Genomic DNA, 27039 nt, shown 5'->3' on the forward strand with positions numbered 1-27039 from the left:
TTTTTTTTATTAAAATATATATATTTTTATTGGAAATCCCTTCAACAACAACATCAGCTTTTCAAAACAATTGAATTAAAAGTGATCCTATTTTAAAGCATAAAGATTATCAATATATTTTCTGAAACATTTCAACACAATATTAAAAATAATAAATGATGATTTATTCATTTATTTTTATTCATCGATCCACGAGTATGACAAAGCTGGTCAACTTTGTGTAATGTTAAAAAACGTAAAGATCAAGAATAGATGAGCATGACACCAGTGATTATGATAGTTTCCTAATACTTCAAGACTATGTGTTATACAGTTGCACCATTTTTCATCTTTGCAAATGAGAAATAATTACTAAAATCTGAATATCAGACACAACTTAGAGTCCCGCTTCCTTTCTTGATGGATTTCAGTTTTAACTTGCTTATATTTTTAATTTTCTTGTTCTTTAATGTTGTCCTCCTTTCTATCGTCCACCATTTCTTGCCAGTGTTTTCTGTTCTTGCTACAACCTTCTTTCAGAGGAGAGCAGGACTCACAAATGAAAGCCAAGGCCTGAAAAAACAGACACAAAGAAACTGTAAACACACTACAGACCTTCTGCTTCTTCTGAAACACCCAGAGGCACAGCAATGCAGCAGAAATGTCTCACTAGACACACACACTGACACACATTTGTAACAGGATGTGTGCGGGCAGGCCTTCACCTCATAGAGCGGTGAGCAAATCCCGTCAATATAATCAACCTGCATCTGAGGTAAGCGAGACGCATTTTCACGGTCCATCACATCCTGTGAGAAAGAGATTCAACGTATTATTCAAACTGATTGCAACACTTATCTGAAGCTACTTGTCTTGCTGTATAAAGAGAATGATGAAATAGGATGGTTGACTTACAATGGGTTGAATGTTGAGTTCACGCTTCTCTCTGTCTCCTTGCGCATAAAATTCAGTTGCTACAAGCTCAGCGATCTGTTGAGGTTGAGATAAAGAACGAGTCATTTGTGTATGTGCATGTATGTGTGTGTGTGTGTGTGTGTTTGCATGCATGCGTGGTTGTAGTGCATCTGCACGCACGTGAATGTGTGTGTGGGAGATGCTCACCCGCTTCTGAACAGGCCATGGTTTGGTTATTGCACATATGTCACTCGCTGTCATTAGCATTGACCTATTTACAACAAGAACATCAGTTAATATAGAAGCAGGAAGTGGTCATAAGCAAGCAAATGTGGCTGGGGTTTCCTGTTTTCATGCTGTTTTTTTCTTATTGTAGATAAAATGACTGCAGATCGGCGCAAACAGGCAAAAAATTACTATGTGTAAGTGTCATAAGCAACATATGTAGATTTATAGTGGTTTGTATGAGTAAATGTTTGAATATTGTGCGTTATTGTTATTTAAAATGTTTGTACCTTAGGAGTTCTCTGTGTCCTTCATCCTTCCACAGACAGCTGTTATTCTCAGCAAGTTTGAAGAATTTAGTTCTCTTCCTATAGGTAAAAACACAAACACTCAGCACATTAATATTTTCTTTGTACATCCATGTTTACAGCTTGATTTGGAAAGAAAAATAAGCTTACTCAAAAAAAATGGCAAGGTCTGTTGCCAGAATGTTCTTCTCAATCATCTGCAAACAGGCCATGTATTCGTTTACTGAGAGTGAACTGAGAATCTGACTGCCCTGAGAGAGAAGAGCGAGATATATATGGAACAGATGCGCATGGACGTCAATATATGAATAAAGAGAATTATAGATGTAAGGACAAAAGTATTGGATGGATGGATGGATGGATGAATGAATGAATGAATGAATGAATGAATGAATGAATGAATGAATGAATAGAATATGTATAGATGTTTTTTACAAAAATCTAAGTGGATGAATGAATAATTGGATAGATGAACAAATATATAGAAGGATGGATGGAGGGATGGATAGATAAATGGAAGAATGGACAAACAAAATGTGTAAACGTAGATGGAGAAACAAGTGAATGGATTAAAAAAGAATGGATGGAGGGATGGATGGATGGATGGATGGATGAATGAATGAATGAATGAATGAATGAATAGAATATGTATAGATGTTTTTTACAAAAATCTGAGTGGATGAATGAATGGATGGATAGATGAGCAAATATATAGAAGGATGGATGGAGGGATGGATGGATGGAGGGATGGATGGATGGATGGATGGATAGATAAATGGAATAATGGACAAACAAAAGGTGTAAACGTAGATGGAGAAACAAGTGAATGGATTAACAAATGGATGGATGGATGGATGGATGGATGGATGGATGGATGGATGGATGGATGGATGGATGGATGGATGGATGGATGGATGGATGGATGGATGGATGGATGGATGGATGAAGATAATAAGATATGATGGATGGATGGATGGATGGACAAATGGATGAATAGTTGATAATAGGTCAATAGACAAATGGATTGTTGGATGATTGCATAGATGAATGGAAAACTAATGCATGAATTGACAAACAGATGGACAGAAAATTGAATATATATATATATATATATATATATAGATAGATAGATAGATAGATAGATAGATAGATAGATAGATAGATAGATAGATAGATAGATAGATAGATAGATAGATAGATAGATAGATAGATAGATAGATAGACAAATGTACCAATTAGTGGATCACAGTTGGATGAATGGATGGATGGATGGATGGATGGATGGATGGATGGATGGATGGATGGATGTAAGGATGAACAACTAAAAGGATGGAATTGATGGACAAACAGATGGAAGGATGGATTGATGGGTGGGGGGAGAATATGAACTGAATAGACATTTTTACAAAAATCAGAGTGGATGAATGAATGTATGGAGAAATGGTAGAACAGACAAACAAAAGGGTATGCATAGATGGAGAAACAAATGAATGAATTAATAAACATATGGATGGATGGATGGGGGATGGATGCATGGGTAGATGGATGAAGATAGCAAGATATGAGGATTGAGATGGATGGAATGATGGATGGATGGATGGATGGATGGATTAATTTATGCTACATGATCTTACAGGGTTGTTAAGAATGAGAAGGCACATGTCATAATGATGGTGCTCGAGGGAGGATTGACCATACAGTTGTGCCAGAGGCTGGTTACTCCTAAGACAAACAACAGAAAGGATGAAATAAAATTGAGTCAATTTAAACATAATCCGCTTGTTAAGTCGTGACGGTATCGTGATCGTATCGGTGACGTGTGTAATACTGTTTCCAGGTCCAAGCTGCTACTCATTTGAATTGAGAAAATATTGGTTTATGACCACTTATTAGTCCTATCACACTTTAAAGGGAATTTTATATAAATTCATAGTGTACATAACAATCTCTGGACTTGCTGCATCACAAACAGCTAAATTTTACCATTTTATAAAAAATGTATCCCTTTCTGGCCATCAGATATTAGGCATGGACATATATACAAATATATATATATATTGCGATCGTGATTTTCGAAAGTATTACATGGCTTTGTAAACATTTATTATTACCATTTGATGACTCTCGCCATTCAGTGAGATTGAGCACTTGGATCCGAAAGCCGCTTTGCGTGACGTCACACTTAACAAGCGGATATACGCAGTATTTAAATATGGCTCCAAAACCAGTCAAATGAAGCTGCACAGCATTAATGAACTTTAGACAGGTGTTTATAATGCCACCATAGTCAGAATTGAGTTCTGGTAGGAATAGCAGAATTTACCTCTGTATGTAGGAGTTATTCACACCTCTGTGGTCAAGATCATGACTCAGACTGGCAATCATGAGCGCGAGAACCTCCAGACTGCTCAAATTGCTCTGGATTAAAGCACAAGAAATATTAAGTAATCGCGCTGAGTGTAAAAGCAACGAAATATCAGAGATTTGTCAGGACAGGGATTAATTAACCAATAATTAGCCTAATCCAATTTTCAAAGAATAAACCATTTAACTTATTAACCCAGCATGCACTACTGGGGTTTAAGAGATTAAACTAGTCTCTTATCAACAGACTGACCTTTAGTTCCTTTGTCTGCAGCATTGCAAACATACACTGAGCGGTGCGCAGTGCATGACTCCAGTTATGATAGACCACATTGCTCCTGTAGCACTTCTGCACACTCAGAACCCACTGACACAAAGCCTGAAAAACAAACGGACATACAAAAACTCTAGATCCACTGCTTACACAAGAGTTACTCAAGGCTTGATTGTTGTGACGTTGGTTATAAAAGTGTGATTCAACTTGAAACCTTGTAATCGATTTTAAATTCCTGTGGCAAATTGAGATCCAGAAACATGCGCACGACAGCCTGAGTCATGGCATTCTGCGACATATCGAAATCACTGAAGCCAAAATCAAGCAGAGAGAGGGTATCTGCTGATGGGATGGCGGCCTCCTGAAGGAAAGAAATGCGAGGGGAGATTATCGATATGTCTTTTTTAAATGACTTCCTTTCTTGAAGTGCAACTGACAAAACCACAAGACTAAATGACCATAACCACAAGAAGTTCCCCTTTGTTTCGTCAATAGTTAATTACACAATATGTTAATGCATGTGCAGATGCAGCAGGATTAGAGGTACTTTTTCGATCAAAATAAAAGGAAGTACAGTTCTAAAAAGCGGAGTTACCTCTAATTCATTAATCTCTTCTTGTGAAGCAGAGATTTGATAAGATAAGACCTGTTGGTGCAAACAAACACACACACACACACTAGATATATTCAGAGTGTGAAACAAAACAACGTATGCTTTGCTTAAAGCTGTATTAAATCCTGGCTTTGTGTAATTGTTGAGTCAGCGTTTAAATCTCTTGCTTACTAATCTTACAATATGAAGTGATTTCCAGTGACTCAAAAAAGGAAATGTGATGGCATTTCCTACCTCTTTAGTCACAGCCAGCCTGACTCTGGTTTTATCTGCCGTCTGCTGGGTGTTGAATTTTTGCAATCCAAGAGCACAGTATACTGCAAAGTCCTCCAGGAGGTGCTCATCGGCTCGGCTAAAAGCTTCACTCTCAGCGATAGCCATTCTTTTATTGACCAGTTGACACACACCTATTGGACAAAGCAATGTGTAAACTGTCAGATTAGAGATGCCCAACGCAAAGGCCCATGGGCTAATGTTAGATTTAGATATTTTTCTTAGCCCACTTTTGTATGAGTAAAGAAACACACTACTGAAGCATATCTAGCTTTTTGTTCATATATACATTGAAAGACAGAGAATATGAATTTTGTACAATGTTTGAATATAAAGTAATATTTTTTTACATTTATTGTAATTATTTACATATTTACATCATTTTTATTGTTATTTTTTTATTTATTATTATTATTATTATTTCTTTTTATTTTATTTTTTTACGGCTGAATCAACTTAAATACATTTATTACAATAATATGTTGTGGAAATAAATAAAGAGTTAATAACTTCCTAGTTATGTTTTAAGTAACATGTGCTTTATTTTATAAACTGCTGATGATCTTCATATTTTCATGTAATATTATTATCACGTACATAATAATATTTTTTCATAGGGGTGGTCCACTACGATATCACATTTTAAACTTTAGTTGATGTGTAATGTAGCTGTGGGAACATAAACAACATCTCGAAATGTAAGACGCTCAAAGTTCAATGCAAAGGGAGACCTTGGCTTTTACAGATTAAGCTTAGTAAAGCCTACAGCAAACAAAGTTTGGAGGCTAAAAAACGATACATCTGGGTAAGTTAGATCGCAAACACTTCAGGCTATGTGCATTCACCCTACGCAGCAATGTGGCCAGAGGCGCTGTAATGTTATAGAAGAGAAAGCTAAATGCCTTTCAAATTCTGCTATATCCACAGAGGTTGTTCTGTTTCTGTATTTGAGCTTCCAAAAGACACAACATAAAGACAGAAGAGCTTACAATTCTATTTTAATTATGCTCAAGAGAATTATAGAAAAATATATAGCTAGCATTTGACAAAAGACAGCTTCCAAAATCTCTCTCAGTTCACTGCTGGATTTGGCTAAAAACTCCTCCAACTGACGAAGCTGTGGATTGTGAGTATTTTTATTTGTTAAAATTGATCTATTATTTGCACAGTTTCTAGTGTTAACGGTATGTTGTAGCAAGAACATAAACAAGGAGGTAAACAACGGGAAATGCTGTTTGGCACAGCTAACATTTAGCTACAAATTTAGATTTATCCGGCAAACCGCTGTAAACAGCCACAATCTTCACCAGCACTGCAGTGTCTCTCTATACGGCCGCTTTCCCTGCATTCTACATCCCAAATAAAAAACACGAAGATATGACTGCTTTAAATTACTTACACATGCTTATTCCAAATATATGTGAAAGACACTTGTCAGATTTTATTTTAGAGAGTAGGCGTGTACTCTGTACTGTGTGCTCTTCATTTTCTGTCAGATTCAGATTTGGGAGTCATCTTTGTTTTCATCCAAAGTAAATTAAATATAATGAATTGAATTGAAACAAGAATAATTATTGTATGCATGTTTGGTGGTGAGTGGAGAAGACTGGAGTATCTGCTGTTAACATTTCCATGTGCCTAACTTTCTCTATAAAAGCAGAATCAATGCAGCTAAATAAAATGCAGCTGTGAACTACAGTATGTACTGTTTTTTTATTTACTGTAACTGATCTCAAGAAAATCTAGAAACAGGAACTCAGCAGCTGGTCTAAAACAAGATGGGGAGCAGATTAAATCAAATTCTATGTAATGCCTAAAAACTAAAAGTAGAAAAAAATATATGGGAGCAGTACAGGAGCGGGGGTCATTTTAAACAGTGGGATGGGAGTAGGGGGTCATTTTACCAGGAGCGGGATGAGAAAGGATTATTTTTTTATTTTGTTCTAGGAGTGGGATGGGACAAGATTTCTTTCTGTGGGAGAGGAATGGGACAGGAGTAAAAATCCACTCCGACGTCATCCTCTAATGCAAACTCCACACAACCAGAACCAGCAACCTTTTTGCTGTAAGGTAACAGTAACTACTAAATCACTATGCCTTTTTTCCTCAGAAACTATCAATGACAAATGCAGATTACTGATAATAACTGATAATAAAGTGGTCTTTATTTTTCCTGAGCTTTAGAAAGGGCTCTTCATAGTAATATTTGCAGCCCACTACTTTTATATTACAGTTTGTATATATCATCATCATCATCAACTTTGTACATTTATTTTCCATGCAGATACATTGCCTGTTGTATTTGTTTCTAAACTTAATAAAATCATTGATTAGGTATTTACTTCATTGGTGATTATTTTTGCCACATAGTTAAAACACGCCATTAAATAATTCAACTGTTATAAATGTTCAGAAATGATCTCTACAACACAGATTTTTCCAAGATTAAAATCAGTATGAACTAAATAAATCTATCCCATGTTAAAAGCTTAGCTCCATCCTCTCAGTATGCAGTATAATATAATATTATCTCCCTCGTTATAAAAGAGAACGACTTGAGCTAGATGTTCTTGTGGGAAATCATGATGGCTTTGGTTCGACAGAACAATATAAGAATGTGAATATTTACCTATGACGTTACTGCTCTGTTTGCCTCTCAGAGGAGCACCAATCAAACTTCTAATCGGAGAGACCATGGAAATCTGAAGAACACACAAAAACAGCACATGTCACGTACGAACATGGAAAATCCCACATATGAGGTACTTTTTGGTCAAATGCTGATATGGTTTTCCAGGAAACAAGATTAATAAAAAAGGAAGAAAAACTATGAAAAAAGCAGTCACAGGTTTCAAAGTTAACACGTGATCTAATTTAATAAATTAGGAAAAGTATCTTTACCTATACTTCTACTGAAATTCCTAAGTTATAGCAAACGAATCAATCAAATCAACTTACAGGCCGGTTGACAATATTGAGCGTCTCCATTGAGTTTTGCACATGCATTGCATAGATGTAGCTGACGTCGTCAGTGTCACAATCCCTAAAAGGCAAGAGTTGCATATTTTACACTTACTAAAAATTCACTGTATGCGTAAGTACACTAAAGTACATTCTTTTTTGGTTTGCTAAATAAGTAATACTGAACTCTGTGTTATTTTCAACATAATGGGCTCAATCAAAACAAACTAACTCTTATTTTGGTAATTGTGAACAAATGATGATGTACTTTTGCCTCGCTTTCTGTAAGTAAAGCCAATTCAACACTTTTTAAAACCAAGTAAAGAATACATTCATTAATTTTCCTTCTGTCTCTTTATTCATCAGGGGTCGCCACAGTGGAATGAACAGCCAACTATTACAGCATATGTTTTACACAGCGGATGCCCTTCCAGCTGCAACCCAGTACTGGGAAACATTCATACACACTCATTCACACTCATACACTACGGACAATTTAGTTTATTCATTTCACCTGATTCATCTATAGCGCATGTTTTCGGACTATGGGGGAAACCAAAGCAAACAAGAAAACAAGGAGAACATGCAAACTCCACACACAAATGCTCACTGACCCAGCCAGGGCTTGAATCAGCAACATTCTTGCTGTGAGGTGAAATTGCTAACCACTGAGCCACCGTGTCAATTTATGAGTATTTAATTAAAAGGAAACACAATAAATCAATGTGTTCACGGTATAGAAAGTTATATTAACAGTAATTTAAAGCTTCACAATGCAACATCGCACTGATCTCCATTACCTTTGACTTAAGTTGACAAAAAAGCTTAACAATTCTCAAAATTGCAAAGAATTAAAATTCTGTCATCATTTGCTAATCCTTCAATTGTTTTAAATCTGTTTGAATTTCTTGATTTTGAACACAAAAGAAGATGTTTTGAAAAATGTTGCCAGTTGCAGTAGCCAGGTAGCCAATGACATACATTAAATGCTATGGAAGTCAATGGTTATCAGCTTGACATTTATGACACGTCTCTTCTTTCGTGTTTAACAGAAGAAAAAAAAAGTGTAAATAAACAATAAACAAATTTTCAATTCTGAACACTTCAGCTGTTCTGTGAAAATTATATTTCTTTATTTTTTTACCTTCTAATCATGCTGTAAAAAAAGCTTGTTTTCCAGGATTATCCATTGTATATTTTATAATGGATATATTATTATTCATTCATTCATTCATTTTCTTGTCGGCTTAGTCCCTTTATTAATCCGGGGTCGCCACAGTGGAACGAACCGCCAACTTATCCAGCAAGTTTTTACGCAGCGGATGCCCTTCCAGCCGCAACCCATCTCTGGGAAACATCCACACACATACACACACATACACACTCATACACTACGGACAATTTAGCCAACCCAATTCACCTTTGCCACATGTCTTTGGACTGTGGGGGAAACCGTAGCACCTGTAGGAAACCTACGCGAAAGCAGGGAGAACATGCAAACTCCACACAGAAACGCCAACTGAGCCGAGGTTCGAACCAGCGACCCAGCGACCTTCTTGCTGTGAGGCGACAGTACTACCTACTGCGCCACTGCCTCGCCTATATTATTATATAGTATATTATATATTTTTTTCCCAGGTCTAAATGGAGTGTTTAATAGCCACTATGCTGGAGGACCACCAGCTCGGCATATTTTCTCCTTAACCAAACACACCTGATTTAGATCAACAGCTCGTTAGCAGAGAATGAAAGACTTGTAATGACTATACTCTGAAACATGCAGTACTGTTGGTCCTCTAGGATTGTGTTTGAGAAACACTGATCTACAGATTCTTAATTCAGGATACATTTACTTTTATGTTGTGATTATTGTTTTGTGTCTTATTATTGTGTCTTGTTTTCTGTGAAATTGATAAAAATAATACCAGATTAAAACAAAACAAACTTCCAATGCTCACTTTAATGTTCAGTTTCTTTTAAACTAAAATTTAACTCTATTAAATTTAACTCTACTGATTGTACTAAAAAACAACACAAAAAATACAACACTGAATACCTCCTGCTCTAATTTGAGTCCTTTATGAGGACAAATTGTCTAAAAGCTAATGAATTAAGATTTAAGAAACCCTATTTCACTTACCTTGAGGAACAATGAACAGAACATTCGATTTCCTCATACTCTATACGGACCATCCTTGAGAAAAGCCTCTGCAAGTCAACAATAAATAAGAATCTATCAGTATCAGCTTCTTAGTAGTTCATATAAGAAGATTATTTAGGACAACAAGATTAAAACCATTACTATAAGCATGCAAATAAACAAATCCTTTTTGGTTTTAAAAGTTAGCAATCATCCAATTAATTGTATTGACTTGTGTACTACCGTGGAGCTGTCATCTGAAATGAAAACAGTGCAGAATTGTGCTTTTGTAATTGGTAGAATAACGGCAGCCAGTTCACCGAGCATGGCGTCCACAGATGGATAGTCATGTGACACCAGCTGAGCCAACTCCAACAGCACCTGTCAATCAAATCCACAACAGTGAATTATAAAAAGGATCAATTTTATGAGGAGTTCTTAAAGTAACAATGGGGTGTTTGCACATGGGCTTTTCATTTTCAGCCAGCCAGCCAGCCTCAGGGCTTCCGGTGAACTCTTTCCATGATAAAATTGCCACGTTTAAGGTCTGATTTCCTTAAAATTCAGGAATCTTCACTGCCTGATAGATATTCAATATGAAGTGGGTCTCAGACCGAACAAGAAGCACTGCTTTAAACTACATTTCCCCTGCCATGTCTTTAAAATATGACAGTTTATTTTACCCCAGTATTTTCAATGGAGTTTCTTGGTTAGCCTCCTGCTACTGACGGCGCTAGCAGTTACACTGTCTTTCATCTCATTTTATGCTTAAACAACTAAATAATGCTAAAGTTTATTTAACTGATTGTATTTTAATTACAACACAATATCAATGCTATAAAAGCAACCTTATGAAAAAGATAATAGTCACATTAAGCTTTTACCGGAAGTTTATCATTGGCTGTAAAACACTAGCGGTGCATATAGCCCATAGGATCAGAGCTGGTGTTGCAATCACTTTCACAACACAGTACTTTTTAAGAGTGAAATTATAACTGTGCATTTCCTCCATGTTATTATGTTGTCACATTCCTCATGTTTATGTTATTTAACTTGATCAATGTGAAGTCTGTGTGATACCTGGTTGCGTTTGTTCTCTTGCTCAGAACTCTCACACAACTGATGGTTTTCCAGGATCAGTCCGAACAGCATCATGTGTGATGACAGCACCTGCAGGTAAAATCATGGCCCATTCTTTAAGGCTGGAAATGATTTAAGGCATTTGTTTTTTCACTCCAAACCTTGTCTTTTTGCCCTAAATAAGTCATTTGGAATTCCTAAAAGTAAAAAAAGGCTGATAAAGATAAGGCCTGCGGTAAAAGGTGTGTGTGCAACAGGGGTCTGCAAGCTGTCTCACCATTAGTACAGTGGGGAATGCTTTAACCTCAGATTTAGCCTAAAGTCAAGTCAAGTCAAGTAGAGCTTTATTGTCATTCCGCTACATGTGTGGACATACGGTGGAATGAAATGTCATGTCAAAACCCCGGTGCTACGTAAATCAACATAATTATATATACAGTATAAGCACAACACTGGATGTAGGAGCTATTTTAAACCAACACTGTAAAAAATATCTGTAAAAGTAGCTTTTGAATTGCATTATGGGATGTTGATCTTTCTTCCAACAATTATTTCTTTTTATCTCAAAAGTTTCAAAAAAGTGCCTTTTATTGACATTTTTAGTCTGTAGTTTAAAGTAATATATTGTTTGGGTTGGTGTTGCATGTTACAGTACAAAAAGCTTATGCTATAAAACTGCCAGTACATTTTTTGATTTATTTCTCCATATATTATTTCTTATTCATTCATTTATTTTATTTTCGGCTTAGTCGCTTTATTAATCTAGGGTCGCCACAGCGGAATGAACCGCCAACTTATCCAGCATATGTTTTATGCAGCAGATGCCCTTCCAGCCACAACCCATCACTGGGAAACATCCATACACACTCTTTTACACACATACAGTATGAACATTTAGCTTACCCAATTCATTAGCTTACCCATTATATTATTTCAAACTAATAAAATATAATTATTAATATAATAAACAGCAGAGGTGAATTTTTCACATCAAAAGTCAACAGAGCAAGGATCAAGGTCTCATAATGCCTATTGTTAGGGGTTATTTTTATTATTTTTGTTTATTTTTTGAAATCAAAATTTAATCAAACTGTCGAGCTGGACTATATTTTATATTTAGCTTAAAAAACTCAGCATTTTTTATAGTATTAAAAAATCCATAGGTTTATTTTGCTTATTACTGATCCATACTTACTTTTTCATCTTGCTCAGAGAAAAAGCTGCTTGCGCATGTTCTGGTTTTGTTCACAGCCAAGACAACACCAATAACCTGCCAAATACAGCCCATCAAAAACATTATTGAACATTATTCGGTAACACTTTACTTGAAGGGAGTGTTCATAAGACTGTCGTGAAACCTTTATAATTCATAAATGTAAAGAAAATATTGGCGACATGGTTGCTCAGCTGTTAAGCCAGACGTCGCTTTGTAAGCAAACATCAGAGCTTTGAATTTGATGCGAGCAGCAACTGGCAGCTAGTGCTTACGGATGAGCAGCGGAGTGACATGTGCTCTTTTAGGTTCATTAAAGACCACTCGTGCTGCTGCGTTCTGAAGCAGCTGAAGAGGTTTGATAGAGTTAGCTGGAAGCCTGGCTAACAGAGTTGCAATAGTCCAGTCTGGAGAGAACAAGAGCTTGAACAAGGAGTTGAGCTGCATGTTCAGATAGGAAGGGTCGGAGCTTTCTGATGTCATAGAGTGCGAATCTGCAAGATTGAGCAGATTCGTAGAGGTAAAAAAAATATTTTTTACCTCTACAGTCGTACAAGTTTTCATTAAAATGTCATTAAATATTAATAACGCTCCTAAAATTAATTTGACAGAGTAATGTTTAGTAAAGTTTTATGAGAATGACAAATAGTCAAAACCCTGTATGATTAGAAACATATTCATGACACAATTATAATGGCCCTCTGACAATCATGTTTATGACAGATTTATGACAAGTTAATATTATAAGACTGGTTTACAAGATAAAGACTGGTTGCAATCTATGTCATGTTGTTATAACAAACAATGTCATCTTTGCCAATAAAATGTCATAACTCAGTAAATGACACTAAATATCCCCTGAATATACAGCTTTATGAAAACAGGCAGTTTCATGACAGTCTTATGAACACTCCTTAGAGTAAAGTGTTACCCATTATTCATTAATAATATGACAATAGAATGATTATACAGGTTTCATGACAGTTTTATGAACACCCCTTCGAGTTTGGTGTTTCTCATTATTCATTATTATGAAAATAGAATTATAGATAATCTATAAAAGTCCAACCTCCTTCTTGTGGTTCAAGACGGGCACGCTGAGAACACTCGTGGGTCTGTCTTCTTCTCCCTCATATAATTCAACCTGAAATCTTGGGTCCTATAAAAACACAGTTGAAAGAATCAGTGATGACAGTCTGCTTGTTTGTTTTATGATTTTATGAATAGTAAACCGTGAAGTTTAAACAAAGCCTCAAGGAGTGCAAAAGATTACAGCAAAGTGACATGTTTTTGAGAGAGAGATACTAGTTGAAACACAATACTCTAATCAGTCTGTTTCTCTTCTCAGCTCACATTCTGTCAGCTGTCACAGTGCCAGATCAGGATTTAAAGCTTAGTGAAGGAAAGGATTTCTCTTCCAACATAAATGCCCCAGAGCATATAAAGACTGACAAGTACACACAGTCTCACCACTCATTCCCACACACTCGGCTATAATGAAAAAAATAAAGATGCGTGATATACTGCAACACTGAAAAACTGGTGTTATATTTACAGATTTTGGAAGAGGAAGAGAACATGTCATTGTATGATTTACAGTGGAAAAAACTGTGAGAAATTGATATTTCTGGATCTTCCTGTATGACACTTCTCATCTGATGTTTGATCTTTGAAATAACTTTCTTTCTGTTTCTCTGTGACAGTGTGTACATTAAGCTTTTAAAATAAGGTTCAGTCAAACAGCAAATATAAATATATATATATATATATATATATATATATATATATATATATATATATATATATATATATATATATATATATATATATATATATAAATATATATATATATATGAAGAGCCAGTGTGCTTGAAATGTTACATGCCCTGTATCAGCTAGGCATGAGATTCTGATGATATGATAACTGTTTCACGCTATAGTGATTCCTGGTCTAAATATATTCTTTTTTTAATTTTCTGGTAAAAGATAAAAAACATTTTTTCCCTTATTGAACAGAATATATTTTATTGTAAAAAATGTAAAATATTTTGGAACAGTAAACTTGCGCCATAAAATACAGTATTTTTAATTTGCTGTAAATCAAAATACAGTAAAACAAATAAGCGCGAAACATGACCAATCACAGAAAGATTTTACCGCCTGCAGTAAAAAAAGCACAGATGCAAGAAGCTGGCAGCTAAAGTGTGATGTGCAAATTATTATATGTTTCTAAAAATACTTTATATTCTTGGTTTAATTAATAAAAATAAATTCAAATAATAAGTAAATAAAACTCAATTTGTGTCTGTGCATAACTTAACGACGTGCGGTTAAATGGCTAAAAATCTGAATGAAGCAGTTGTTAAAAAAATAAAATAAAATTAATCTACATATTATACAGTAGGAAAGAAAAACTTTTGCAGTTTTAAAACCTTGACTATTTCAAACCGCAGTAAACCTTGAAACAGGTTATCGTCCCATGCCTAGTATCGGCATTTTTAATTTAATAAATTGGCATTTTTGGAGCTTTGGAGTAGCCACCTTTCCGAATATATACAGTTGAAGTCAGAATTATTAGCCCCCCTGAATCATTTGCTCCCTTGTTTAATTTTTTCCCCAATTTCAGTTTAACGGAGAGATTTTTTTCAACACATTTCTAAACATAATAGTTTTAATAACTCATCTCTAATAACTGATTTATTTTATCTTTGCCATGATGACAGTAAATAATATTTGACAATATATTTTTCAAGACACTTCTTTACAGCTTAAAGTGACATTTAAAGGCTTAACTAGGTTAATTAGGTTAACTAGGCAGGTTTGGGTGATTAGGCAAGTTATTGTATAACAATGGTTTGTTCTGTAGACAATAGAAATAAAATTAGCTTAAAGGGGCTGATAATTTTGTCCCTAAAATATTTTTTTTTAACTGCTTTTATTCTAGATTAAATAAAACAAATAAGACTTTAAACATTAGACATTAGACAAGACTATTAAACATCATTTAGGAAATATTTAAATAAGAAAAAAAATTCAAAGGGGGGCTAATAATTCTGACTTCAACTGTATAAATTGTGTGTGACCATAAAATGTTGTTATAAAGGTACAAACTGAAACTGTTATTCAATAATACATTATTCATGCTGATCTCATATCTTTGCAGTACCATCAGTGGTATATGCTTCCATTCAGCATTAAATACTGTATTTCATTGTGTACGATCAATTTCAAGAAAATATTTCTAAATAATTGAAGTTTATTTTTTATCAAACCTGGATGAACATCTGTTTTTCATACTATCTTTCTCTTTGTTTCTTTTTATTTGACAAAACAATAAGTAAATACAGCTAATTTGTCAAGGATAGCAGAATAAAGTTTTAAAAACAAAACTTATTTCCATTGTGGTCTTTAGGGTGAAGTGGTACTATGATGTGTTTTAGCCTATATTTATTTGTAGTTTATTTTAGCTTTTAGCAATTTCTTGTTAATGTGTTTAGACAAATAAATGAACATTAATGTATTTCGACTACTTTGTCTAAATAAAATAAAATGAAAAAAACTAAAAACTAAAATTAAATATTTTAAATCGCATTTTGGCTTCGCAACATTATATTCTAAAGCAGTGTTTCTCAACCACGTTCCTGGAGATCCACAAACACTGCATGTTTTGGATGTCTTCTTTGTCTGTCTCTCTCATTACATGTCTTTTAGTCTCTGCTAATGAGCTGATGATCCAAATCAGGTGTGTTTGGTTAAAGAGACACGGAAAATGTGCAGTGCTGGTGGTCCTTCAGCAACGTGGTTGAGAAGCACTGTTCTAAAGTATGGTATAAGCAGATTCCATATTGATCTATATATCAGCTTACAGCTTTTTTATCCATATATTATAACATTATCATCCTCCAAAACTGCAATAATGTAATATAAATTACAAACAACAGCACTAAATATAGGCCTACTTTGCCTCTTTAATACAAAATGCTCAATTAAAAAATGCCATTGTGATGTCACTATATGAGTATTTGTTTGCACATTTACCATTACTACTGTATGACCTTAGTAAGACCATTCAAGTCCTTCCAGGTTTAAAGAAGTTAAACTGTTAAAAGCTCTAGATGAGCTCTGAATAACCTGCCTCATTAGGAAAGTGTACAGTACAGCATCTTGAATTAACGCTCTGTTTCGAGGGCAGTGAACTTTAGATCTGTCCTGAAATGACTGAGCAATTAGCACTTCTGTTACAAGGGAAATCCTGGACATTCATCAGTGACCTGAAATGACTTGGAGAAGGTTTAGACAAGAACATCCCTCATACTGTACCTCATGGGCATCCTTGACGGTAAGAGGTCTCCCAGTCCTGACTACATATTCCATAATGGACTTGTTCCATTTGGTCTGTGCGTTGCTGTGAACAGAGTCTGCATCTGATTGAAGGACGGGACCTAAACACTTTCCACCTGTTTTGTCTACCGTTGTCATCGAGAGACTGACGCGTTGAGCCTCAGTGACCTCACAGAGGTGCTGCAGGACCTGAAGATGCAGGTTTTTGTCCTGTAGAGCTCCAATCAGACCACTGAAGAGCTGCATCATGAAGGCACAGGACTCGCCTCTTCTACACTGTCCCGCAGGTCTTGGGGAGCCCAGAAAACTTGAACACCTTGATCTCGACCGACAGGGTGAAAATGTAAAGTGTATAGGCTGTAATGATCGAGGAAAATGACCTCCGCCCTGGTCCAAACTCTCAGGATGATCAGTCTGATGGACAGAGAGGCAGGACTGTGGTCTTTGCATCGTGACAGGGTGGACGAGAGCTCGAGATGGACCAGACATAGGATGTGACACTCTCCGGCGGCCAAGAACTGTCGTCTTAGACCTCGGCTCTGTGATGAGGGTTTGGGCAGCTTGGGCTCTTTCTGCACAGCCATTCATCCAGTTTCTAAGAAGAGAACAGACAGATATGCAGGATAAATGACACTACACTGCCACATTAAATCTGACAAATTTACAGTAAAACACTGGTAGCTGTGGTTGCCAGATTTGAAATAAATTTAGTATTTCATGGTGTAATAGACTAATGTTTTGGATTTAATTACATCTACAGATCAAATCTTCGTTTAAAAGACAAAAACTAATGGTTAGAGAGTTGGACTTGTGATTTGAAGATCGCAGGTTCGAATCCCAGCTCTGGCAGGGATTGTGGGTGGTAAGAGTGAATATCCAGCGCTCTCACCACCCTAAATACCACGGCTGAAGTGAGTCTCTTGAGCAAGGCACGATCCCCCAAATGCTCCCAGGCCACCGCAGCAATGGCTCCGAAGCAGAGAAACATACTTATTGAAGGTCATAAATTTGATAAACACCAACAGTGTAACAAGCATAAAATTAAAGCGGCACAATGATGTTAGATAAAACTCTAAAGGACACAAGTGAAGAGAAAAAAAATGAAAAAGAACCATAGTGTCATGCAGGGAATACTGGGAAAGCTCATTAATGCTTATTCACCATATATATATATATATATATATATATATATATATATATATATATATATATATATATATATATATATATAAAACTTACTGTTAATCAGGTTATATATTTTTACTGTATGAATTTTACAGTTTTTACCATTAAAATCATGAATAAATTAAAAGCATTATAATCATTTTATTACAGTAGAATCATTTTGAGCAAAGCTATGGATGAATGTGATATAAAGACACTAATTTAAAAAAAAGAAATGTTTAGCATGTGTGGTCAGTAGGACTGCATTTAAGATCCTCACTCATATAGCTGATAGCTCACACAAAATGCTGAGCCCAAAATAAGAAACTTTAAGTCAACTTTATCAAGTGTAGTTATTTCAAAATTTACTGAAAGGTAATTCTGCTCATTTGAAAAGAGTTTTGAACTCAGTGTTGAAGGGAATGAAATGAGTTAACTAAATACCTCAGTACTTCAACTTGAATGGAGTACGTTCACAGTACTCGAGTCATATATACACGTATACGTTTTTTAACTCAAATGGTTTGTAGCAATTGGTTTCCTCAAGCGGTTTGAGTTGCTTTAACTTATTGGGTTTTACAGTACTCAGTTGGTTTGAGTTCTCTTCATTTACTGGGTTTTACTGTGTTCAAATTGCTTAATTTACTCAAATGAATTAAGTTCACCGTACTCATTAGGATTAGTTATCAGGCTTCCATTGTGTTTAACAAATTAAAGAAACTCAGGTTTGGAGCAAGAAGAGGGTGAGAGGGTTCCTTTTAGGGTGAACTGTCCTTTTAAAACACATTTTTGTTCGACCAGTTTATCCATCAAACGGTGTATATGAGATCATTTATAGCAGAGGTGCTTAACCCTACCTTCCAGCGGATTTTAGCTGCAACCTATATCAAACACACCTGCCTGTAATTATCAAGTGCTGTTCATTTCCTAATTAATTGGTTCATGTGTGCTTGATCAGGGTTGGGGATAAACTCTGTAAAAAGGTAGATCTCCAGGAACAGGGTTGAGCACCCCTGATTTATAGTGTCTCTCAAGATGAAGGTTTCATTAAGGTTTATGTTCATTCATTCATTCATTTTCCTTTGGCTTAGGCTCTATTTCAGAGGTCACCAAAGTGGAATGAACCACCAACTATATTAGCATATGGAACATTCCAGTACTGGGAAACACCCATACACACTCATACGCTTTGAACAATTTAGTTTATTCAATTCACCTATAGCGAATGTCTTTGGACTGTGGGGGAAATCGGAGCACCCAGAAGAAACCCACGCACACACAGGGAGAACATGCAAACTCCACACAGAAATGCCAACCAGCCCAGCCAGACTAAGTTTATGTGATACACTAATATTAACTACTCCTAATTATTACAGAAGCAACCCTGATATGCTGAAATAGTCCAGAAAAAAACGAACAAAAAGCGCTCTGGGGTAAGCTCAAAAATATATATATATACATATATGGTCAGTGCTCTTTGGGTAAGGGACTCGAAAGTGCCTTGGACTGATTCTTGTTGCTGTTATGCTGAAATAGTGCTTTGATGTTGTGTTTGAGGCTTTACTCCTGGACAAGGTTTGTTTTGTTTCCTAATAATACTGTTAATGATGCTGAAATGTAATGATGCTGAAAATTCAGCTCTGTCTTAAAATCACCCGAAGAATGTAAGAAGAAAAAATAAAAATAGTATGAAGCAATTACTTGATGAGTGCGAATCATTACCTTTTTGAATAATAGCATTGACAAGATTGACGCACCAAAGAAGTGTCTTTACAACCGCAAGCGCGCATGGCAAACTTCAGCAAATATACAATACTGTAAATACTTATACAACAAAATGGAATATTTCTGATAAAGTGTATTTGCTGTAATTGATTCACTGAACTGTTGCCAGTAGGCTACTGTAGACTCTACAAGAAATAACAGTGAGTTAACAGTGTAGGTAGGTATAAGCAACATTATATACTGTACAATCATTTAATTGTTAAAAAATTCTTACTCAACCCAGAACCACCAAAAACATGATCAGGTGCTTTTAAGAGTCGTTTTTCTCAAGAAACTGAATAAACGGATATACTTAATTAAATAGAACATAATCATTCTCACCTAGAGGATCTGCTGAAGTAAGATCTGGCAGAATCTGAATAATCATCCAGCCATGCCTTCACTTTCTCACTTTCCTTTCCCATCCTGAATCCCAGCCTCTGGGTTTTGGCCCCTGGGACCCAGAGCGGCGTGAAGAACCATGCAGCACTGGTTATGGCACACTGCTCTTTCTCAATCTCATTCCTCTCCACACGTGTAGATTTCTCTCCACTTTTCCTTTTTTTCCCTGATTTGGACCTGGACCCTTGAGACCCCCTGCGTGAAGAGGCAACTCCATACCTGCTTTCAGTTTGCAAAGAGGGCAGAGACTCCGTATGCAGGCACGGCATGCTTTCGTCTCTCCAATAAAAGATTCAGACCCCTGAGTAGATGGAACTTCCTGAAAGTGCAATAAAGAGAGATGAAAAGCACTGATGCTTGCTTTTGGTCTGAGTCAGGTCAAAGGATTAAGCTTTTCTGTCACTGCCTACACTAACATCCCAACTCTACACAGTGGAGGCTAATCTGTTACATAAAACTAATCCTGATAACAAGAAAAGGCCCTGTTTTGCCCATTCAGGGAACGGGATTAGTGTCCTAGCAAACTATTAATGACTTTGCACCCTTGACTTTTGTCCTCGCTACCTGCTAAAAGGCTATTAGAAAATGTCAAGTGGACATGCAGTACTGTAAATAGACAAACACCACACAATCCAAACCCGGAAAAACGTTAACTGATTAAAGACTACAGAGCATGAGGCCACACTATTAACCAATTAGTGGCTGTTTATTAAGGTATAAACATGTGTAAAAATGTTAAACTTTTATTGGAATTTGGTTAAATAAATATATAACAGATAATTATATGAACAATAGTGGGTGTTGGTAATGAAAGTATAGACACAGGCCAATTTATTAGGTACTGTTTGTTAAAGGGATAGTAAAAAAAAAAACAATTCACTCACTATTAACTCACCCTCACATGGTTTATTTCTTCTGTTTAACACAAAAGAAGAAGCCGTAACCATACTCATCCATTCAGGAAAAACAAATACTGTGGAAGTCAGTGGTTACAGGTTTTCAGCTTTCTTGAGAATATTTTTTGTGCTTAACAGAAGATAAAAAATCATAAATCGCTTTTTAAATTTTAAACAAGAAAAGAGTGAGTTTTCCCAGTGATGGGTTGCGGCTGGAAGGGCATCCGCTGCGTAAAACATATAGTGTGCTGGATAAGTTGGTAGTTAATTCTGCTGTGGCGACCCCAGATTAATAAAGGGAATAACCCGAAAAGAAAATGAATGAATTAATAAATGAATGAATGAATGAATGAATTAATAAATGAATGAATGAATAAATGGATGGATGGATGGATGGATGGATGGATGGATGAATGAATGAATGAATGAATGAATGAATGAATGAATGGATGGATGGATGGATGGATGGATGGATGGATGGATGGATGGATGAATGAATGATTGAATGGATGGATGGATGGATGAATGAATGAATGAATGAATGAATGAATGAATGAATGAATGAATGAATGAATGAATGAAGTGTGAGTAACTGATGACAGAATTTTCACCTTATTGCAAATATCTGATTAGATATATGACCAAACTGGTTTGAGCAGACAGAAAGTTTACAGTCTGTCATCAACAGAAACACATGTCAAACCTTGAAGCAGATGAGCAACAGCAGCAGAAAAAGAGCACAGCTGGGCCATTCCTGTCGGTTAAGAAGAGAAAACAGAAGCTTCAAATCACACAGGTTTACTGAAACTTGAAAACCTAAGACAAAAAAAAAAATTCACCCAGTCTCATGAATTTTGATTCTCATTTTATGAGAACAAGAGTCTTGCCTTTTATCAATAATTCAGGCTGCTGCTGGTGTAATGGCGTGAAACAAAGTTTTTGGCTAATTTTAGGTCTTTTAATACCAACAGAACTTTATTTAAATGCCGCAGACTGTTGTTGCTGCTCATATTCATTACTTTATGACCACATTGTGGTCACTAAATTTGATAGGTACTTCCGGCAGGATAATACACATTAAACCTCAAATCATCCCAGATTGCTTTCTTGAACATGCAATAAATTACCTATACTCAGATGACCAAAATCTCTGAGGAATGTTTATAGCACCTTGTTGAATCTAAGAATAAAGGTAGTTATGTAATCAAAGTTGGTCAGCCTTGGTACTAGCAAGATGTACCCAATAAAACTTATTATATCCATGATATTTGTCTATTATAACAGATTACGTAATCATCCAAACATAACTTAGTCTTAAAGTGTCATCATGAAGAATTTCCCTGTATCTTTTAAAAAAAAAGAGGATCTTGCATTTTTTTTTTTCTAGAAAGCACTTCTCCCATGAAAGTTTCGGTGCCGCAAATAAATGCAGTGCAACGTGATAAGCCACACATTTAAAAGAGGACACCAGAGTTCCTTGTAACCCCATATGGGAATGTGAAATATATAGCTAATATATTCAAACATATATGTGTACATATTTGTAATTATCATGCTTTATTATATGACATATATTTTTATATTTGTGAAATCCAAACATGAACTTGTATGCTTGATATGTGATTTGTATTTATTTATTTATTTGTTCAAATTGCTTAAGCAATAGGCTATTGAAAATGAAATAGTCCTGTCAGTATATCTTTGAAAATGTATTTGATACTAGCGGCCTCTAGTGGTAGCCTTACTCTGGAAAATAAAATACTGATACAAAACGGACACGACAATACCAAAGGCAAAGACCTATAGATGGACGAACCTACCGAACTTTCTAAGATCTGAATATTGCATGATTCCTCAGCCCACATTTGTACAAGTAAGCCAGCACATTTATAGTCTCAATAACTTTAATATTGTGCATTTATACAGCTTTATAACATGTTTAAGCGACGTTTACATAATTTCTTCTCTGCTAACTTCGTGGCCTAAAATATAACTGACTAAACTAAATTCGCTGCTACAACGTTACTAAAATAGCCTTCAAATAGGTTTTAAAAACAGCAACCCTACACGCTCTACGTTATAAATTAAAGTCTATCTTATTTTATCATTAAATCGCCAGTGCTATTAAGGTCTCGTTTACCTTTGCTCAGTCGTGTGAAACTAGTGCTGCTTACATCTCTGTGCTACTGCTATAGGGTGAACACTTGGAGAGTTTACATACAAAAGGCCTCTAACGTTAAACGTCGTCTGAAAATTTCTTCTAATATAAGCATGTTTATCCAGCTTTGTGAAGATTCATTTTTACTTTTATGGAAAAGTTATTTTTATTGTAAAATAATGAAATAATTATTCATAAAATAATAATAATTTAAATAGAAATAATTGAACAAATGGGAGTATGAGGAAACTTATTTTCAGACACCACAGGTTTCTGAAATCTTTACTTGTAGTAGGCCTATCTAAAAATTGTTGGCAGTGTTGCGAGATATAACTGAATTTTCCAGCCCAAAAGCTGTTCAAAACGCACAAAAAACGCTCAAAATATTAGATAAAATTTTTGTTTAATTTAAATTTATTTAAATTGAAATTAACCACTTTAACTGTCATAATTTTAACAAAACAGTAGCCAACACAAGCAGTCACAGAACCACAACCGGATCACTTCAAAACATTGCCCTCCTCTCACCCACATGGTTTAAAACCTCTGCTTTTCCAAACCGCGGTATACCTTGAAAACTGTTATCATCCCATGCGTATTAGCCACTGCTAACTGAATGGAGTAGGAGCACACAGTCATGTTTTGTTCTATAGTTGTTCAGTATAAAGTTTACGTTAGAAAACCACCCAAATGTTGTCAACCCTCCTATGCCATTTTTGACCGGCAATCAAATTCAATACTGATTGTTGGTAGGTTTTTTTTTATATATATAATGCTGTGATACACCAATTAAGTCTCATCTAATAATGTTTTCTAAATGTAAATGTACAGACCTTTAAAAGAAAACCTTTTATATATATAGGACATTCTACTAGAAATGTGCATTATCTGCCCCTGAAATGAAAACAGAAATACAGTAAATAAAAATTATTTCATCCCAAAAATTCCTAAAGTGGACTGATGGTTGATTTCTGTGAGTTGTTCTGTTAAGGAATATGTAACTCATTTGGTTCTCAGATTTTGTGTTCTTTATTAAAAACACTTTACAAGTTTACAAACCCTCATTGTTCTTGTCCTCAGCCCAATTGAACCGACAGCTTTAATAGTTTTGTTTTGGTAAAAACTGTAATTAATTTAAAACATATACTTCAGAAATAGCAAAGTTTAAGTTGTTATCATTCACCAATTGACTTAAAAAACATGAAATTATAAATGAATTCTACTAATAAATACTACAGATATATAATACAAATAAATTTACAATTGCCCCCGTGTTTTGGTCATTCCTGTCATATTTGCATTAAATTTAACATAAAATGTGTGCAATACACCTTGAAGGCTATGACTTGGAAGTGACATCATTTGACGGAGGAGAAGCTGAGGGTGATCAAGGAATGCGTTCTGTCATCGAATATATGAATTTATGCTTGTTTTTGTATGATTTTTTTAAGACAACTAGCTTAAGTCAGGTCCTTTCACATTTTATAAGTGAAAAATTTTCGTTTCTGGTAGAATGTCCCATATAATTGAATCTCATATCTGTTATTTATAAAGTAATTTTTCCTTAAGAGTAGCATTGTAAATAATTATTCCCTTCTCAGTCATTTCTACAACATTTTCATTTATTCATTCATTTATTCATTTTCTTTTCAGCTTAGTCTCTTTATTAATCAGGGGTTGCCACAGCAGATTAAACCGCCAACTTATCCAGCATATGTTTGACACAGCAGATGCCCTTCCAGCTGCAACCCATCACTGGGAAACCCCCATACAATCCTATTCACACACATACACTACGGACAATTTAGCTTACCCAATTCACCTATACCACATGTCTTTGGACTGTGGGGAAAACCGGAGCACCCGGAGGAAACCCACACAAACACGGGGAGAACATGCAAACTCCACACAGAAATGCCAACTGACCCATCCGAGGCTCGAACCAGCAAAAAATGTTTTATAAAACAATTTAATTGTTAAGCAATTAAATTTAAATATGAAGTTGCTGCATGAGAGTCGATCGAGCTAAGTATGTTTTGGTATGCACTTGCTTTTCTCCCTGATTGGTAAAATTTGCTGTACAGCATTATGGGTAATGTTTTTTTTTTTATTTGTCTTTTTAACTGACTTAGGTGTGGGCGATGCGATGGCGCAGTGGGCAGCAATGTCACTTCATACCAAGAAGGTCGCTGGTTCCAGCCTTGGCTAGGTCAGTTGGCATTTTTGTGTGGAGTTTGCATGCTCTCCCAGTGTTTGCGTGGGTTTCCTCCGGTTGCTCCGGTTTCCCCCACAAGTCCAAAGACTTGTGGTATAGGTGATTTGGGGATGCTAAAATTGACTGTTGTGAATGAGTGTGTATGGATGTTTCTCAGTGATGGGTTGCAGCTGAAAGGGTATCCGCTGCGTAACAATATATGCTGGATAAGTTGGCGGTTTATTCCACTCTAACGACCCCAGATGAATAAAGGAACTAAGCCAAAAAGAAAATGAATGAATGAATTACTTAGGCGCAGTGGATAGCACGATTGCCTCACAGCAAAAAGGTAGCTGGTTCGAGCCTCAGCTGGGTCAGTTGGCATTTCTGTGTGGAGTTTGCATGTTCTTCCCATGTTGGCGTGGGTTTCCTCCACAAGTCCAAAGACATGCGCTATAGGTGAATTGGGTCAGCTATATTGTCCGTAGTAAATGAGAGTTTATGTGTGTTTCCCAGTGATGGGTTGCGGCTGGAAGGGCATCCGCTGCCTAAAACATGTGCTGGATAAGATTGCGGTTCACTCCGCTGTGGCGAGCCCGGATTAATAAAGGGACTAAGCCGAAAATAAAATAAATGAATTAATTTAACTGACTTAAAAAAAGAAAACAAAAGTGGATTTAATGCAAAAATAAATGGGTTCAACTAAATTAAACAACCCCAGAATCACAACAGGTCTGTGTTTAAAGGTTTATTAATTATTATTAAAAATCAATCCATATGGAGAAAAAATATATGTTTATTGCTTCAACCTGACCTCTGCACTCTTATTCTAATATCTGCCTGCTGGCTTATTTACGATGATTATGACAGTTGTTATTGTGGTATAAATCCTAACCTCCATCCTACTTCGCATTAAAGATCACCCCAAAACCAAAATTTACTCACTATTTATTTTTATGAGTTTCTTTCTTTTGTTCAAATCTTCAATAAAAAAGATATTTTGAAGAAAGACAAAAACCTGTAACTTCATGGCCAGGAAAAGCAAATTCAATGCTAGTGAATGGTTACAGGTTTCCAGCTTTCTTCAAAATATCTTCTTTTGTGTTCAACAGTAGAAAAAAACTCAAATAGGTTTCGAACCATTCATTCATTCATTCATTCATTTTCAACTTAGTCCTTTTATTAATCTGGGGTCGCCACAGCGGAATGAACCGCCAACTTATCTAGCACATGTTTTATGGACATGTGGGGGAAACCGGTGCACCTGGAGGAAACCCACACCAATGCCAAATGCCAACTGGCCCAGCTGGGGCTCGACCCAGCGACCTTCTTGCTGTAAGGCTAATTAAATGATGACAATTTTTGGATGAACTATCCCTTTAATTTTTACAAACACTAGGGGGAGCAACTCAACAAGGTTTCAGAGCATCCACCATATCCACTATAAATCTTCTCTAGTCTCTCCACTTTTATTCAGTTAAATCTAAATTCACATTCATTCAAATCTATTGCTTACCTCCAACGTGCGTCTTATCCTTCCGTTATCTGCATTTTTATAATCAGCATCTCCCCTTTCCTTTATTCCCATTTCAGATGACATCTCTCCCCCTTTCCCGTCAGTCTCCTCGCAGCACATCTCCAGTGAATATCTGTGGCTCCTCTGCAACACAGATGCACTAGCCTCCATCTCTCTTGATTTCCCCATCTACTCTTCTCTCCAGGCTCATTCCTCTTGTCACCTGCAGTGGGAGGGGCTCTGCAGGATGGCTGAACAC

At 35.9% G+C, this 27039-nt stretch overlaps 2 protein-coding genes across 13 annotated transcripts in view; one reads left to right on the forward strand and one right to left on the reverse strand.

The window, feature by feature from the left end:
• Positions 1-26974, reverse strand: pde5aa (phosphodiesterase 5A, cGMP-specific, a). 9 transcript variants are annotated; one of them, XM_073949445.1, is made up of 23 exons: positions 26781-26974; positions 21616-21666; positions 19957-20335; positions 16666-17281; positions 13415-13504; positions 12328-12402; positions 11133-11222; positions 10296-10433; positions 10053-10120; positions 7910-7994; positions 7581-7653; positions 4913-5085; positions 4661-4711; positions 4280-4426; positions 4045-4170; positions 3751-3845; positions 3062-3149; positions 1578-1678; positions 1410-1487; positions 1102-1165; positions 895-969; positions 705-788; positions 1-552 (listed from the first exon to the last, which is right to left on the reverse strand). In XM_073949445.1, the coding sequence occupies exons 3-23, from the start codon at positions 20283-20285 to the stop codon at positions 430-432; spliced, it is 2769 nt and encodes a 922-aa protein (XP_073805546.1). In that variant the 5' UTR covers positions 20286-20335; positions 21616-21666; positions 26781-26974; the 3' UTR covers positions 1-429. The 9 variants fall into 9 exon arrangements, with proteins under 9 accessions (XP_073805546.1, XP_073805547.1, XP_073805545.1 ...); XM_073949446.1 differs by having other exon boundaries at positions 21524-21666; XM_073949444.1 differs by lacking the exon at positions 26781-26974 and adding an exon at positions 23053-23103.
• ppp2r2ca (protein phosphatase 2, regulatory subunit B, gamma a) overlaps positions 22637-27039 on the forward strand; it is a 43321-nt gene continuing 38918 nt past the window's right edge. For 2 of the 4 annotated variants that reach the window (XM_073909951.1, XM_073910862.1), the window contains exons 1-2: positions 22637-22785; positions 25203-25279. The gene's annotated coding sequence lies outside the window, so the exon portion shown is untranslated. The remainder of the gene's footprint in view (positions 22786-25202; positions 25280-27039) is intronic. The other 2 variants (XM_073908909.1, XM_073910356.1) reach the window with 1 other exon arrangement.

The sequence above is a fragment of the Danio rerio genome, chromosome 1 (genome assembly GCF_049306965.1).
Source record: "Danio rerio strain Tuebingen ecotype United States chromosome 1, GRCz12tu, whole genome shotgun sequence".
Taxonomy (NCBI): domain Eukaryota; kingdom Metazoa; phylum Chordata; class Actinopteri; order Cypriniformes; family Danionidae; genus Danio; species Danio rerio.

Bases quoted from the DNA above. Each gene is read 5' to 3' on its own strand.
- pde5aa (XM_009306860.5), bottom strand. From the start codon at position 20,285: ATGCCGTGCCTGCATACGGAGTCTCTGCCCTCTTTGCAAACTGAAAGC. The intron at 1,679-3,061 runs GTAAGATCATGT...CTTCTCTCTCAG, and splicing joins TTCTCATTCTTAACAACCCT to GGCAGTCAGATTCTCAGTTC. The intron at 553-704 runs GTGAAGGCCTGC...CTGTTTTTTCAG, and splicing joins TTTGCTCACCGCTCTATGAG to GCCTTGGCTTTCATTTGTGA.